This window comes from Micromesistius poutassou (genome assembly GCF_964030765.1).
Source record: "Micromesistius poutassou genome assembly, chromosome: 2".
Taxonomy (NCBI): domain Eukaryota; kingdom Metazoa; phylum Chordata; class Actinopteri; order Gadiformes; family Gadidae; genus Micromesistius; species Micromesistius poutassou.
This window is the reverse complement of record NC_140272.1, coordinates 11554705-11570614: the sequence shown is the minus strand read 5'-3', so window position 1 is coordinate 11570614 and position 15910 is coordinate 11554705. Positions and strand designations below refer to the sequence as shown.

At 49.3% G+C, this 15910-nt stretch overlaps 1 protein-coding gene across 1 annotated transcript in view; it reads right to left on the bottom strand.

Annotated features, from left to right (window-relative positions):
* Positions 1-15910, bottom strand: part of plxna1b (plexin A1b) — a 142393-nt gene that overhangs the window by 101026 nt on the left and 25457 nt on the right. Inside the window, 1 exon segment of the mRNA XM_084463656.1 lies at positions 7634-9068. Within this exon segment, the coding sequence (XP_084319782.1) occupies positions 7634-8818 (1185 nt within the window). The 5' untranslated portion in view covers positions 8819-9068.

The following is a 15910-nucleotide window of genomic DNA, read 5'->3' as shown; positions in this document are numbered from 1 at the left end:
ACATACACGTAAACTCACACACAGCCCACAATAAATAACATGGGCCGGTTCCAAACATGCCACTCGTTGACTGGAGTGCAGGAATAATCACGGCCTTTATGATGGCTTTCCCTTCTAAACCAAACATGCTATGCAATATGAATGGGTGCACCCGCCACTGCCACCCAGCCTGTCAATAGTCGCCTCTATTCATAGAGGGTGGTGGAAACATCATAGCATAACATGGGGGGAAAACCGTAATAAACTATGCTGCTGATGACATTGCTCGCCGCTAATTACGCCCATTTTGCGTATGTCAAAATAGGAAACATGCACACACACACACACACACGTGGAGCATGGTGCATGCATTGGTTGTAGTGTGTGTGAGAGTGAGTGTGTTTAGTGTGGGGCGGAGTTGACGTAGAGGCAAACAAGCGACATGCTTGACCTGCTACACAGAAAGAAAAAAAAGCCACAGAGGAACGTGGCAAAAATGTCAGAAATGTGTTTGAGGCACACACAAAGGACTGAGGTATTTTAGCCAAATGTGACCATTGTGTTAAAGCCTACGATTTAAGTCAGAGTGTCTGGCCACAATAGCCTTTGTGTTTGCGTCTTGAAGAAAACTATTGCCCGGCCTTCCACTGACAACTTGCTTGTTTCCAAGTCATGTGTGTGCCAACATCAGTGAGTGACACATGCTGCAGTGCACAGGAATACACAATCGCCATATAGTGTGAGGGAAGGCAGATGCATGTACACACTCGCACGAGGGAGGAGGGAGGCCGCTCTTAAACACAGCGCTACATTCCACACCCCTGGCTAAAAGAATGGCATCTAAACACAGCAGAGCTATTCACAGCCGTGTGCCTGCGTACAGAATGTACAGCAGCGGTGACAAAGTTCTACTGTGTCATAACCCTAAAGAAACACAGGGCGAGATAGAGAGAGAGGTAGGTAGCTGACTGAGTGAGTGAGTCAGTCAGTGAGTGAGTGAGTGAATGAGTATAAGAGTAGAAAGTGAAAGATGGAGAGAATAACAAGGTAAGATGGTGAACGAGAGCAAGGATCTAGGTGAAGTGAAGGATTCTGGGAGAGACCAGCTCATAAATTAACCAAAAATCTCTGCGTGGGTTCATGGCTCTTGGAGACATTGCAGGCTTCACCTTAGGAGACACACAGTGGTGTTGGTGTGTGTGTTGTACACACACACACATACACATTTGTAGGTACACAGACACACACTCACATACTGCCAGCTACTACTCCTCTATCATAGCGTAGCAAGCCAACCTTTTTTAGCCTTCAGCCTGCCATGTATCAAATGCTGAGATCAGCTATGACAACACAACTCAACAGCAATGAGTCACACAGTAGGGGTCATGACTGGTGGAGGGAGTCCAAAACACACATACATTCACATAGGAATGCAAGGGTAGGAACAAATCATTGCACGTGTGTATATAAACGGGGAACAATAAACCACTGCAGCAGATGCAAAGTCGAGGTTGCTTAACACCAGCAAGTACATTCTTTTCCAATAACGGGGGCAATACATCATAGTTTATTCTACTTATACCACAGTTACCAACAATGATTAGATATTAAGTAACTTTCATCAATAACATTATTGAGTTTTTTTTATCAACTCAATCAGCTTATACTCTCATTCTCCCACACCGCTTTGAGCATTTTGTTTTGTGCGTTGTCGAGGAAACATCTGGTGGATCTTGTTGTATTTGACCCTTGTTTTTAATGTTTGATTTGTAGCACAGGGATGTGGAACGAATGTTTTAACTTGCACTTGCTTTGCAATGCTTTGCTCAAGGGACAAACGTTCAGTCACATACAATGCATGGATTTTGACCCTACTGTTATCTCACTACAGTCCCATTGTGTGATGCATGTTTTCAAATGAGGCATAAAGGACAGATTGTCATTGGTTAAGATATGACTATGACGGGGTTAATGATCGCAGCGACTTTCCAGGAGTCTAGTGAACACCCTGGGCGTACTGCCTTGGCAACAAGGGACACTCAATGGGACCTGGCACTAGGGCACACTGCCACTTCCATACCCTGTCAACACACATTGAAACCACAGTGACACACGCATACACACACAATGTAGGAGACTTACTGGATCACACCAGCAATGACTAAATGAATTTGGCTTTTCCTTAGATTATGGTCTAAGGTTACACTGACTGAGACACGCTATGAAACGCACAGTCCATCAAACACACACTACTGACACGTGCATACAAGCTGTGCTCTTCCGACTCTGACTCTACCTCTTATTGTGCCTATACTTTAGGCTCCATAAACACACACACACACACACACACACACACACACACACACACACACACACACACACACACACACACACACACACACACACACACACACACACACACACACACACACACACACACACACACATCAATAGAGAATTACACTGACAATTAGTATCATCAGAGGAACGGATTTGTTAAGGGAAACACTTCTCAGTGATGGGGAAGGATAGGGAGGGAGGGAGGGAGGTAACAGCAACAAAACTAGGCCATATTGATTGACATTTACATGCACGCAAACGCACACATAAATTCAGACAACACACCCGGCCTGTCATGATTAGACTAGGCAATTAACTTGTTGTTGATATTTATTTTATAATTAATCAATAGCCAATGAGTTCATTCAAATAGTCTATTTCCTGGCCTACGGGAGATAATGTTGCTTGCAGTCGTCTTTAAATTGATTGACCAATCAACATTTTGTTCCCATTTTGAAGCTTGGCGACACACACACACACACACACACACACACACACACACACACACACACACACACACACACACACACACACACACACACACACACACACACACACACACACACACACACACACACACACACACACACACACACCTCAGTGGGCTCATGTGGACACAGGAGAGAATGTGCAGGGATTCAGTCAGTTGAAATAACCTCCAGTCTTTGGTTGTAAGGGTCCAGCCCACAAGCTCAAATCCAATCTCGCTGTGCTAGCAGAACAAACATGGCACGTAGACGGCCACAATGTTTGAGGAAAAAAAAACATGCAATCCTCTTGCCTCGACTCATTTAGTCTGTCAATTAACTCCAGCTCGTCAACTCTGACTCAATTAATCAGGTCTAATTACTTTAACGCATTTGCCAGCACATCCCTTTTGATTAGGTCCACAGAAATGAGTGTGTTTTACAGAGTGCACATCCAGGCAAAAAGGAAATTCTGCAATCCTAATGAGGGGTTAAATAAGGTCAGGAGGAGTTTGCTCAATTTTGCCTCGACTCAAATTGCGCTAAAAACCAATATTAAAAAAAAGCATGGAAAAAAACTGAACGGTTTCAGCCGGAGCACACTTGTGGGTACACACTATCTTAATAATAAAGAACAGGGAAAGAAAAAAAGAACACTACCAGGACCCAATGGGAGTGCAGGGCGAAACAGCAAACCCTAGAGAGGAGCTAATAGAATCTTGCGTATCAGCGCTGCTCATCACGGGCTACACGAGACCTCATTCACGGAAGGGGGGAAGAGAGCGTAGCGCAGAGGAGTGCACGGGATCCTCAGGCTACACTCTACAGGAGGCTGTTGGCTTGATAACCGCCACGGCTCCTGAAGCACGGGCCACGCAACGCCAGCCGGAGGCAACGCACGCGCGGCTGCACACGTGCATTAAAATAGCACGGCAAACACACACAAATGCATGCATGCATGGCACCCAAAATTGTGTGTGTTCCATACACAGGAACACATTAACATAATGTAATTCAAACACGCAAGCAGGTATGTTTACTGCCATGTGACTTGATGATATCCTACATGGGTTCGGCTCTGACACTGTGTATAGTAACGACAGCTGGCCAATGAGGGCTCAGAACAAACACGCAGTCCCATAAAAAAGATATGTCGATATTTAAAAAAAAAAAAACAGAGGCGCTTTTGTCTACATTTGCCTTTGTACGCAATCAATCATGTTTTTTCCTCTGCTTTCTGAATGATTGATTATGTCTGTTATTATCTGATGCAACAACAGGACCAGTTAGGAATATCTAAAAAGGTACCCCTCCCCCCCCTGCACCTCAAGAAATGAACCCATGTACCATCTGGTGAAGGACACCGGGTCTCTCTCTCTCGCTCGCACAGACTGGAGGATATTCCTCCTGCTGTTCTTTATCCCCACTTTTTCTAAACCCACTTCCTGAACACCACACACACACCTCATCCCACAGCCACTGGCCCCTCCCCTCTCATTAAACTGCTGTCCCTCATTCTCTCCGCATCTCTCTCTCCATCTCTCTTTTATCTCTCTCCCCACACCTCTCTCGCCCTGGAAATACCTTGTATTGATCAGTGCTCAAATGGTGGAGAAGGTCAGGGGTGTGGTAATTACGCTCAGGGACACTGATACATGCACTATTGCACGGCCCGTACACACACACACACACACACACACACACACACACACACACACACACACACACACACACACACACACACACACACACACACACACACACACACACACACACACACACACACATTATTAAAAACAAACAGCCAGCCAAACAAAGCCATTGTCGATGAGCCATGAGATTCTGCTCACCGTACCACATTATTACCAGTCCGTTATGTATCTAAAGAACAATTTCATTTAGAACAGGACTGCCAGCATCCCGCTGTGCCTATAAAACACCCCTAGTGGAGCTCCCTAAGGACGGAATAACTCAAGGAATCAAACGCACGCCGAGAGGCCACGCTCTGGTCGGCCATCCATCATGTAGTCGCTTGCTTGTCTAGCAGCTGTCCAGGCCGAGTCCACCCCCCCCCTCACCCAACCCTTAACCCTCACCCTGCCATCTCCAGCTCCACCTCTTTGAACCAGGGTCAGCCTAAAGTTATACTCACACCCTCACACAGGTCACTAAAGTCTTCCACACAGTGCCCCTTCAAACACAGCGGCATCGTCTTCATCGTCCGTCCCCCCTCCCCCTGCCTCTCTTCTCCCCCTGCCTCTCTTCTCCATCTGCCCTGTTAACGGCTTGTGTTGTTTACCCGACGAGCGCGTTTACATATACAAGGTCCTCGGCGCGTCGATACTTCACAACATTTACCGTCACCATTGAAGCGCCGTGAACCAAATGAGGCCCTTTCTTCTTACGTCTAATCTTAGATTTTAGTACATAATTACACCGTGCAGTGTGGATTTAACATCACTACGTCTGCAGTGCACACAAAAAAGAAAACACAACGTCGGCGTCTCAGTGGAACTGTGGTCGTTAGCTGGGTCTTTGTGAACGCCCTGAAATGTCTGTTCCCAGCCGGCGAGCGGCGGTTACCAGAAGCTGATCTGAGGTCAGATCGGAGGTCTCCGTCAGGACTGAACCGGGAGTCGGGGTCACGGCGCTGGCCGCTGACTCCAGGCCAGCGTCTCCAGGTCAACATGGCTGACATCATTAACCCAGGGCCAGCACCCCGGGGTCACATGGTCGGCCACTAAATCACCTCACTTCTGAAAAGTTCCTTATGTCGCGCCTAGCAGTTTCGTCTCTCTCTCTCTCTCTGTGTGTCTGTGTGTGTGTGTGTGTGTGTGTGTGTGTGTGTGTGTGTGTGTGTGTGTGTGTGTGTGTGTGTGTGTGTGTGTGTGTGTGTGTGTGTGTGTGTGTGTGTGTGTGTTGGAACATGTTTCAACTAAAGCTTTAGCAAAGCTTCCCTTTCTTAAAGTACAACAATAAGAGAGATGAAAAGGAAAAGGCACAAAAGGGAGAATGAAAGGGTTTCAAAAAAGGAATGCAGTTATAGACTGACATTGACAATACATTACTGACACGAAGTGGAGGGGGGGGGAGGGAGAGAGAGAGAGAGAGAACACTGGCTCATCTATATCCCTCTCTCTTGCCCTCTCTTTTTTGCCCTTCACACCTGCGCACTCAGACTAATGAAGACCCATAAAGAGCAAGTTGAAGTGCAAGGTGAAAGGCTGTGTGTGTGTGTGTGTGTGTGTGTGTGTGTGTGTGTGTGTGTGTGTGTGTGTGTGTGTGTGTGTGTGTGTGTGTGTGTGTGTGTGTGTGTGTGTGTCATGAGTGAGCGGGAAGACACCTGCCAGTTAAATTGCCTGCATCTGACATTTAAAAGAGCTTTAAATGGCTGTTTTAATGAAGTCCCGTCGAGGTGGAGATGAAGTGGAGAAAGGGATGAGTGGACTTGAGAAGATGAGGCTGGGTGAGTAATGGGGTAGAGAGATGCAGGAGAAAATGGAGGGAAACACAAAAAAACGGTGATGGATCGAATCAAGGGGGATTCAGAGCATTTAGAAATGTTGCTTCGCCGATTCAAAAAGTTGTTCAAATTCCAGGTAATATGATTATTTTTATGCATTGTATTATGATCTTGTAAATACATTATGATGGTCGCCGTTATAGTAGTTAAAACACCGAAACTAACAACCAAGATTTACAATACTCACAAATGGTTTTATTGTATTAGGTGTAGTAATAGTAGTAATAGTTATGAGGTGGTTACATTCCCCCATTGGGAATCCATGAGTTCTACAAAATGATCAGAGTCTTCCATCGGTGTACCCCCTGTGTGTGTGAGTTGTGCTCTGTAACACATGCAGGGCCATGCCCAGTCCATCAGTCAGGCCAAGCCCCCCTGTCCCCTAGGATCTCCTTCTGCACATACCAGTGCAGTGTAGCACACTCAATGAATTGACACTCTGTGTGTGTGTGTGTGTGTGTGTGTGTGTGTGTGTGTGTGTGTGTGTGTGTGTGTGTGTGTGTGTGTGTGTGTGTGTGTGTGTGTGTGTGTGCGCGTGCGTGGTGTGACATTCCACAAATCCAGCAGACTGGTCTAATGATGTCCCCAGTCTGACTAAATCAAAGCACACCCAAGCTTCTAGAGAGAAGGATAAATAGAGGGAGGGAGGGAGGAAGGGAAGAGAGAGAGAGAGAGAGAGATAATGGAAGAGACAATGAGAGACAGAGAGAATGAAAGAGAGAAAGGAAGAGAATGGAAGAGAGAATGGAAGAGAGGGGAAAGGGAGAGCGGGAAATTAGTGAAAGGGGGAAAGAAATATGAGGGAGGGAGGGAGAGAATGGGCAACAGGAAGGAAATCCACCCAATTTCTCACACTTCCTCTCACTAATAACCAGTAGCCGGTACAAACGGCCACTGGGAATGAATGGTATTGTGGGAAAGGTCAGGGGTCAAACCAGCATGCCGCCAGTAATGTATAAAGAGAGCGGAGAGTGAGGAAGGATGCCTGGAGCACCATTTCAATGACAAGCAACTCCTGGGACAACAAGCTTTCCCTAGCACTGCTGAAAAACACATTTGGACTGCACATTTGGCACATTGCTTGACAGCAAAATGGATGGGTGCTCTCGTTTTAAAACCTAATGAAATATGTATCAAAGTGGAATTGATATTCAAGATGACACGTTACAAAAAAAAATTAAAAAGTGTGAGCTTTTCATTTCATATAAATTAATTGCCTGATATAAGGGCTAATAAGCAACTTTGAGCCAGGGAGGAATGGAGGTGGCCTATTAGGGATAGGGATTCTCGTCTAATACAGTCCTCAGAGACGCAGTGGACTTACCGAGTTGATGCAGGCCAGCTCCTTGTTGAGCAGCCAGGGCAGGGACAGCCTCCCTTCCCCCTTGTAGCAGGACTGGATGCGCTCCTTGATCTTCTCCTTGATGCGCCGCAGCGTGAACAGGCACAGCGCCGACTCCTTGGGCGGCTTGGCCCGGTTCTTCTGGCCCTGGGAGAAGACGGTGAACAGGATGTCCTCGTCCTCCGAGACGCCCAGGCTGTTGGCCAGCTGCCGGCCGGGCCGGGCCAGGTAGGCGTCCTGCACCAGCCGGTACTCCACGCCGTCCTTGGTGCAGCCGATGGGGAACTCCACGTAGGAGTAGAACTTGGGGTCGTCCACGCACAGCCGCACGATCTTGGAGGTGAAGAACTGCTCGCCGCTGGCGTCTGGCGACGTGAGCTGGGTGTCCAGCTGCATGGTCAGGTAGTAGACGAACTGCTCGCTGCTGAAGCTATACACGTAGTAGATGTCGAAGGCCGGGAACTTGGACAGCGTGTCCGACGGGATCTTGAGCTGCGACGACACAAACTCGTCCTGGTAGACGAAGCTGAACATGTCGGCATTCTCCTCGTTCTCCATCAGCTTGCGGCTGGACAGCGTGGGGAAGTACTCGGACTTGCCGTCGATGGGCGTGCCGATGAACAGCTTGCTGGTGGGGTTGTGTGGTGAGCTGATGATCACGCCGGACATGGTGCCCGACTCGGCCACGCTGGACAGGTAGTGCTCCTTGCGGTGGTGCGGCTCGCCCAGCTTGAACAGGTCGTCCAGACGCAGGAACTGGCAGATGCCCTGCGAGGTGCTGCCGCAGGCGATGAGGCGGTTCTGGGCGTAGTCGATGAGCAGCAGCTTGTTGACGTTGGGCGTCTGGGACAGCTCGTGCGGGCACGACTGGACACTGGGCGGCGGGTAGCACTTCTCGTTGTCCACCACCGAGCCCGTCATGTGGTTGCGCAGCTTGGTCAGGTTGCTGGAGAGCTTGAAGATCCAGTTGACGGCGCCCACGTACACCTCCCCGGTGCGGTTGTGGATGGCCAGGTGGGTGAGTCCCGACTCCTGGGGCGAGAAGCGTCGGAAGGGCGGGGGTTGGCCTCCGCAGAGGGAGGGCACCGTGAGGAACAGCAGCAGCCCCGCGACGAACAGCAGGGGCCCCGGGCCTGGGCGGGCCGCTGATCCAGCTGAGGGACACATGTCCGGGATAGGGGCGAGGCTGCAGGAGACGGGGAGGGAAGAGGAGGAGGAAAAGGAGGAGAACAAGGCACCAATCCCTGGGTCAGGCGTTCCGTCTGTATTCAGCCAGGAATGCGGCGGGGCGGGCCGAGACGGGGAGAGGAGCTAGAAGGGGAGACGGAGCTCCTTTAGGTTGGCTGTCCTCTTCTGAACGTCGAGTCATCTATATCAATATCAGCAGAGCAACCAGGGGGGGGAGGTCTTGGGAGTCCTGCAAGGCAGAAAAAAAAAAGAAAAGAACGACACGTTGAGTTACAGAGGGAACGTACTCGCGTACTCGTATTGATTGACAGACCTAAAAGATTCATATCCAAATATAGAGTTGACATTGAACCAGTGTGATAAATAAATTATACCGCGTTAAGTCTGAAGGGCAAATGTGTGTGTCGGCATTTAATGAGTCGAGACAGCCCATGAGGTACTGGCTGATTATGAAAAGCTCTGTGCATATAATGCAAACACTGTGGCGAGATGAGTTATAGACCTCCAGCACTGAACTCTTTAATAACTCCCTGCCTGACCGGAGAGGCTTTGGGAAAGGCCAGGGCTTGGGAAGACGCCAAAAGGCCATGTAATATTGACAGCCTGCAATTTATTGGGGTACTGCCTTGGAGCCTTTCCCTGACTCTGTTACCAGGGTGTGTACACACCGGCCAGCATCCTCTTATCCTAATGAGCCCGGGCAGCACGCGCGCCGGCAGAGAGCTACACTTCCACAGAGTGTTTAGAAGCACCTGCAATGCATCACGATATGGTAAACCTCTTGAGAGAGGACAAAGGGCTCAGGATAAATGACTATCGAGTACACTTTTTAGCCCTTTGTTTCCGTCAAATTTGATCCATTGTCGTTCTTTCGTTCGCTCAGCACCTCAGCACAAAACTACGCTTGATGACGGTGTACATCGGTATCTTAACAGCAGAAACAACCCGCCGTTTTCAGAAAGAACAAAGCACAGCCACACACAAACACACCCAAGCCACACAAAATACCGCAACACAGGGAACCCATTCCGATGCTCAGATGTAAAGGAAATAATTTGGGTGATTGAGTGGCAGAACAGAGGTAATGAAAAAAGGGCACCAAGCTTGTCAAGAGCGGGAGAAGGCGCGGAGAGGAGCTGGAATGTGTGGCCGGGCACTTCTTGACAGGCCAATCATGTTCCTGCAATGCGGGGACATTAGTTCTCCTCTAAATGCTGAATATGCAAAAAATAAAAAGCAAACCAACTCTCCCAGGAACCATGAGATTAGATTTCACCTTGAATATCAAGGGATCGTCAAAATCAGGCTTGTGTGTGTGTGTACTAGATATATACATCAGGTATGTACACAATATATATATAACATATATATCTACATATGAATATTAATCAAAATGGGAAAGTGAGGAGGTGTGGGGCCTTTTATTTTTTACGCCTTCCGTTGCATTTCTTTTTCGCTGTCAAACATTCCCCAAAGAGCTGCCAGTAGAAAAGGAGGGAATCGGACGGCATGGGGGGGCAGTTTGTCCATATGTAAAGGGAAGTATGAAAAAATAAAGAGCAGCCCAACAGTAATTCTTCTTCATTTTGGATCGGTGGCAGCTTGACAGTGTGTAACAGCGTGTGAACGGAGCCCACAACAAATTGCATCTGGGGGGGAAGTCTCCACTGGGCTTGTTATCAGCTCAGTCTCATAAACACCACGCTACGACCTAGCATGCTACACCCTAGCACGATGCAACCTAGCCCTAAAGACTCGTGCGCATCAACATTCTGCACATCCACTGTAGCACCACTTTACCCCCGGCGCCTAGACAATAAGCGTCCGCATCCAATTTCAGTGTCAGAAATACATCGGCCTCGGAAAATATCCGAAACGGGGGGGGGGGGGGGGGGGGGTGGGGGGAATTAATGCTGCGGGAAGAGCTTTTCGGTGGGCAGACAGGAGTGGCGTGGAAATGACAGCCAGGTGAGGATATTGTCATTCACTCAGAATTTCCTCTCCTACCATCCCGATATTCCTGTCTGGCTTTCATCCTCTCTTCCCAGTCCTCAAGCCTCATTCCCCCTCCCCCCCCCACCCCGCCTTTCCCTCTTTCCACCTCCCAGTCCTCCAGTGAGTGGTGTTGGGGGGGGGGGGGGGGGGGGTATATGTCATGAAAGGCAGAGGTTGTCACTCCGTCAGAGAGGGAGGAACAGGGAGTAGGGTTCACTACACGTGAGGATGGGCTATGAGGGCTCCAGACATAACACAGGGATGACGACTTAGGGTGACAAGAGGGGGGGGGGGGGGGGGGACATGGAGGAGGGGGTGTGTGGTGAGGGCTGGGGTCTGAAATCGCTCTCTTCAGCTGTGTTTTTTTTAAATTTCGTTTGCTCACAAGATGGACGGGGAGGGGGAGAGGGTTATGCCCCCCCCCCCCACACACACACACACTGGTGCAGAGGATAGGGGGGGGGGGAGGGGGACAATGAGAGAGAGAGAAAAATTGCATGCAGCGTGTGTGCGTGTGCATGTGTATGTGCGTGTGCGTGTTGGTGTGCGTGTGTGCGTGCGTGTGTGCGTGCGTGCATGCGTGCGTGCATGTGTGTTGGTGTGTGTGCGTGCGTGTGTTATGGCCTGGCCAATTGTAACCCCCCCCTCACACTACCCCACTCTTCCAAAGTAGCTAAACCTGTCCGTTCAGATAGCGAGCTGGGGCCGGTCGGGGCTGCCCGCTGATTTATTGCTGCTGGCATATCAATTATAGTGTTTTCTGCTGGAGGAGAGGACGACGAGGAGCGCGAGGAGATGAGAGGGAAAAGAGAGAGCGAGAGGAGATGAGCGAGAGAGAGGAGCGAAGGGGAAAGCGAAGGAAAAAAAAAAAGAAAGAAGAATGGCCACATTGCGCACACCAATGCTCCGGCTCCTGCGCGGCACAAAAAAAACAACGACACAGTTCACAAAGAAACTGCACCCCACCGCCCCCCCCCCCCCCCCATCTCACCAAAGGCGCCCAGCCCAAAGTACCACCAGCCCATCCGCCCACACACATGGAGTAGAAAAAACACTAAACATGAATACGTGGAAGTATTCCACATATTATGGAGATCAAAGCAAAAGCATCCGACACGCGTCCCAAATCAAACGCCCGTCCCTCTCCCGTCTCCACTCCAACCCACTCCACCGCTGTGGGAGCTTTACACCCGGGGGGGGTTCTCGTGTGGGGGGGGGGGTCTCACGATGGACGTGGCTGAGAGCTAAGTGTTAAGTTAAGTTAGAGGTGTGCGTGTGCGTGTGTGTGTGTGTGTGTGTGTGTGTGTGTGTGTGTGGAGAGGGGGTAAGGGTAGAAGCGATGCGCCAAAACCCTAATCCCCATCGCACCCCCCACCACCCCATATACACCGGGGGACGTCTAATCTCCACCATCACAAACACCACCTCGATCTGCATATGGGCAGAATGGATTACGCCCCCATCTCCTTCCCACCCACACAAACACACTAACAACCCCCCCCCACAACACACTGGCGAAGAGACGAGCAGGAGGCTGCGTGGTCCGACAGACGGAAGGGTGTGATCCCATGTGGTAGACTACACAAATCAACACACACACACACACACAGACAGACAAGACACACACAGACAGACATAAACACACCAAGTTAGACTACACTTATTACAGGGTACAACACTATCCTGGCTGGTGGTACAAACAAACACACCATCCCGCCCCGCCGAGTCCATACACTCACAAAACACACACACACACACACACAAACAAACACTTACAGGTAGGCATAGACAGACTGGTGGTTAACAGGCCGAGCGCTGCCGAGTCTGTCTACTGTCTGCCCCGGTCAGTGGTTTAGGGACGCGGGGGAAACTAAATATTGATTCATGCGAGTATAGGGATTCTTTGCTTCCACTTTCATTGTATTGTCAGGTTGACGATTAGAAATACATTCAAGCGCGACACGTCAATGCAATGCTGACGTCCTACGGAGGGCACTATAATGTGTTCGCCAATAGTGAATTACCATCAACTACGTTCAGCTACGATTGGCCAAGTCCATTCAAAAAGCAGTAGCGGACACGGATGGACCCGTAGGACTAGAACCCCACCGAAAACACATTCATTTTTTTAAGTGTAAAGTGAATAATTGCAATGTATATCATCTCGGTACTCAAAAATCGCTAATCGTGAACGGAATAACGTTTCGCTAATTCCCTGCCGATTCCCGCCCCTAATTCCTTAGTAGTACCCGCCACCGGCCTGACGCCTCAGCGGTACACGACCAGCCGGCTAGCCGCGTTCTACAGCTCCGTCTCTATAGCTCCTGTCAACACAGAGGACGACATTGTGTAAAGGGATTGATTGCATTGCCTCGAAAGGAGAATCATTCCTGTATTAACAAGTGGTAGCCTTGTAGCAAATTACATTTACATAACATTGATTCATTTAGCAGACGCTTTGATCCATAGCGACTTTGGACGGCTTATTTGAATGAAAAAAAAAAAAATGAAATAAACACAGCTTATGCTTCTGTTCGTCCCGTCCGCAGAGCCGAGTGAAACTGTCAGACAGCTGGCAATAATGGTAGTGCAGCTCCTGCACCATTAACGTGCTCTGCTGTATCCTATTGTTGATGTACTGTATCATTTCCTTCCTGCGTTGACTCGCGGAACAGGCTGACGGGCACATTCTCGGGGCCTATAAAAAGGTCCCTTACGAGCGTCCCCCACCCCCGCCGCCGCCAACCCCCTTCCCTTCTCCAGTCCCACCAGTTTAATAACAATGTAAATCAGTTTAGCGGAAGATTGGACCAAAAATGGGCCGTCGCCACCGAGGTGAAGTACACGCTCCAGGTAGCCTGCCAAAAAAAACTTTGAGAGTCAGACTAAAATAAAAGAGTGAGTGAGTGAGTGTGGTTAGGGTTAGAGTGTGTGTGTGTGAAAGGACATAGCGAAAAACTTTGTAATAAGTGAGGTAATGTATCAATAAGCTGGCTTACAAGCGCGTTCTACAGGAACTTGCATTTTTCTCTCCCCCTCCTAAAGTAGGGTTGGCTCGAAGGAAGTATTTTTGTTTACAAGCCGGGGTTTCCAGGCCGCTCGTCTGTTTCATGGGATAATGGGTTTAAGATTTCATTCCAAAATGGCTTTTTGAGTGGGTTTCATGAGCCATGAGGAGATTAAATGCATAATCATGAAACAATCATCGGAAATAACGACACGTCCCCTGCCTAAATCTCTACGAGTATGACATACGATGATTAACTTATTTCCAGGTCTTCCGTTTTTTTTCCGGAGCCTGTTGCTGGGACACGTTAAAAAAATAATAAACAGCATAGCCAAGGATAAGATGACGGTGAGCACAGAGACAACTGCTCCCAGTGTGCCACACAGATTACAAGACAATCGTCTTGTGTGTGTGTGTGTGTGTGTGTGTGTGTGTGTGTGTGTGTGTGTGTGTGTGTGTGTGTGTGTGTCCATGACAGCTGGTAACCTGTGGGTACATCAGACAAATTTCTCTTCCCATGCCGTCATGTGAAGCCACATGCACACTTACACAAACCCCGAGCACAAATCTGTTTTTCATTTTCACAAGGAAAGACGACAATATGCATACCGGGGGGGGGGGCGATACAACGCTTATCACTGACACGCAAGTATGCAACTACGCACACACAAGGGTTTTTGTGTGCGAGTTTAGGACACAGTTGTCTGGGGCCCACTGACGGCATTCTTACAATCTGGGCCAAGACGGAGGAGGGTGGGGTCAGACCTGGAGTGTGTGTGAGTAGAACGGACACCCACAGCCTTGTTGCCAAACACACACACACACACACACATACACTCCTCCCTCAGGAGTCACGAGATCAGGCCCCAGAGACAGATCCCTCGTAAAGTCAGCTCACACTGGGAATGTGGGCGGAACGTGAACTGGCCAGGACTTCAATGCCTTTCGGCAAGCCTTGATACATGGAATCCATCACCCCATCAGACCACTGGCTGGGGGAGTGTAGCTATGCTACAAGTGACAGGTGCCGGCTTTTTTTTTCTCTCTCTCTCTCTCTCTCTCTCAACCGCCTGCTCTCTCGCCCTCTCCCTCTGCTACAAAGGCAGTGTTGTGTTGCTTTCCTTCCCCCTCTTTCCACAAGTCAGCGTTTGTCTTTGTAAGGTTTGTACGAGAGCAGGAGACCAACAGCAGACTCACAAAAATAAACTATTCAGACAGAGAGGGTTGCGGCGGGGTCAGTGCCGGCGGCCGGGGCACCGGCATTGTTGGTGTTGGTATTCAAGACTGCGGCGAACAACGTTTGTTTTGTTGTGAGGAGTGAGGAGAACAGACCTCGTGTTTCGCAGAGTCTGTGAAAAATGAATCGATTGTTGCCAAAATATCTCCGCACCGAGTCTATCCGATATTTTAAAGCGTGTGCTTCAAATTAAGTCTTAAACAGAGCACTGAGGGGCCAGATAGTAAACAATGTGCTGATGCCGGCGTAAACTCCTAATGATCTGACACAGAAAAGAGTAAATACATTGGCCTTGAGGACCAGGATCGACCATCCCAGGGGGCTCCCCGCCAGAGCTCCTGCTGCTGTCGTTAGCGACCCACCCGGACAGCAGCAGACACACCACTTCCACCCATCACTCCCCATCGGCCTCTGCATGAACACGCCTTTGGCTCGCTCACACATGCGCGCTCGCACTCACGCACACGCACACACACACACACACACACACACACACACACACACACACACACACACACACACCTGTCCTCTTTTGATCTCAGCGTTAAATCCGAATGGTTTTGAAGGAGATCCGTGGGACGTGACAGACCAACACGGTGGTCTATGCGTTTCAGACATCATGCCCAAGGGGCCTCCGCTTCTCCAGGTAAACAAAGAAAGGGTCTTCTGCTGCTTCCTGTTTCTGGGATGCTCTGTTGTGCCATACACCCCATAAAACCTGACAGGGTTTTTAAAGAAGTGATGGAAATATGCACACAATCAAACTCACACACACACAAACATACTCACAAACGTACACAAAACGGACACGGAGCCAGGTGCCGTCAGATTA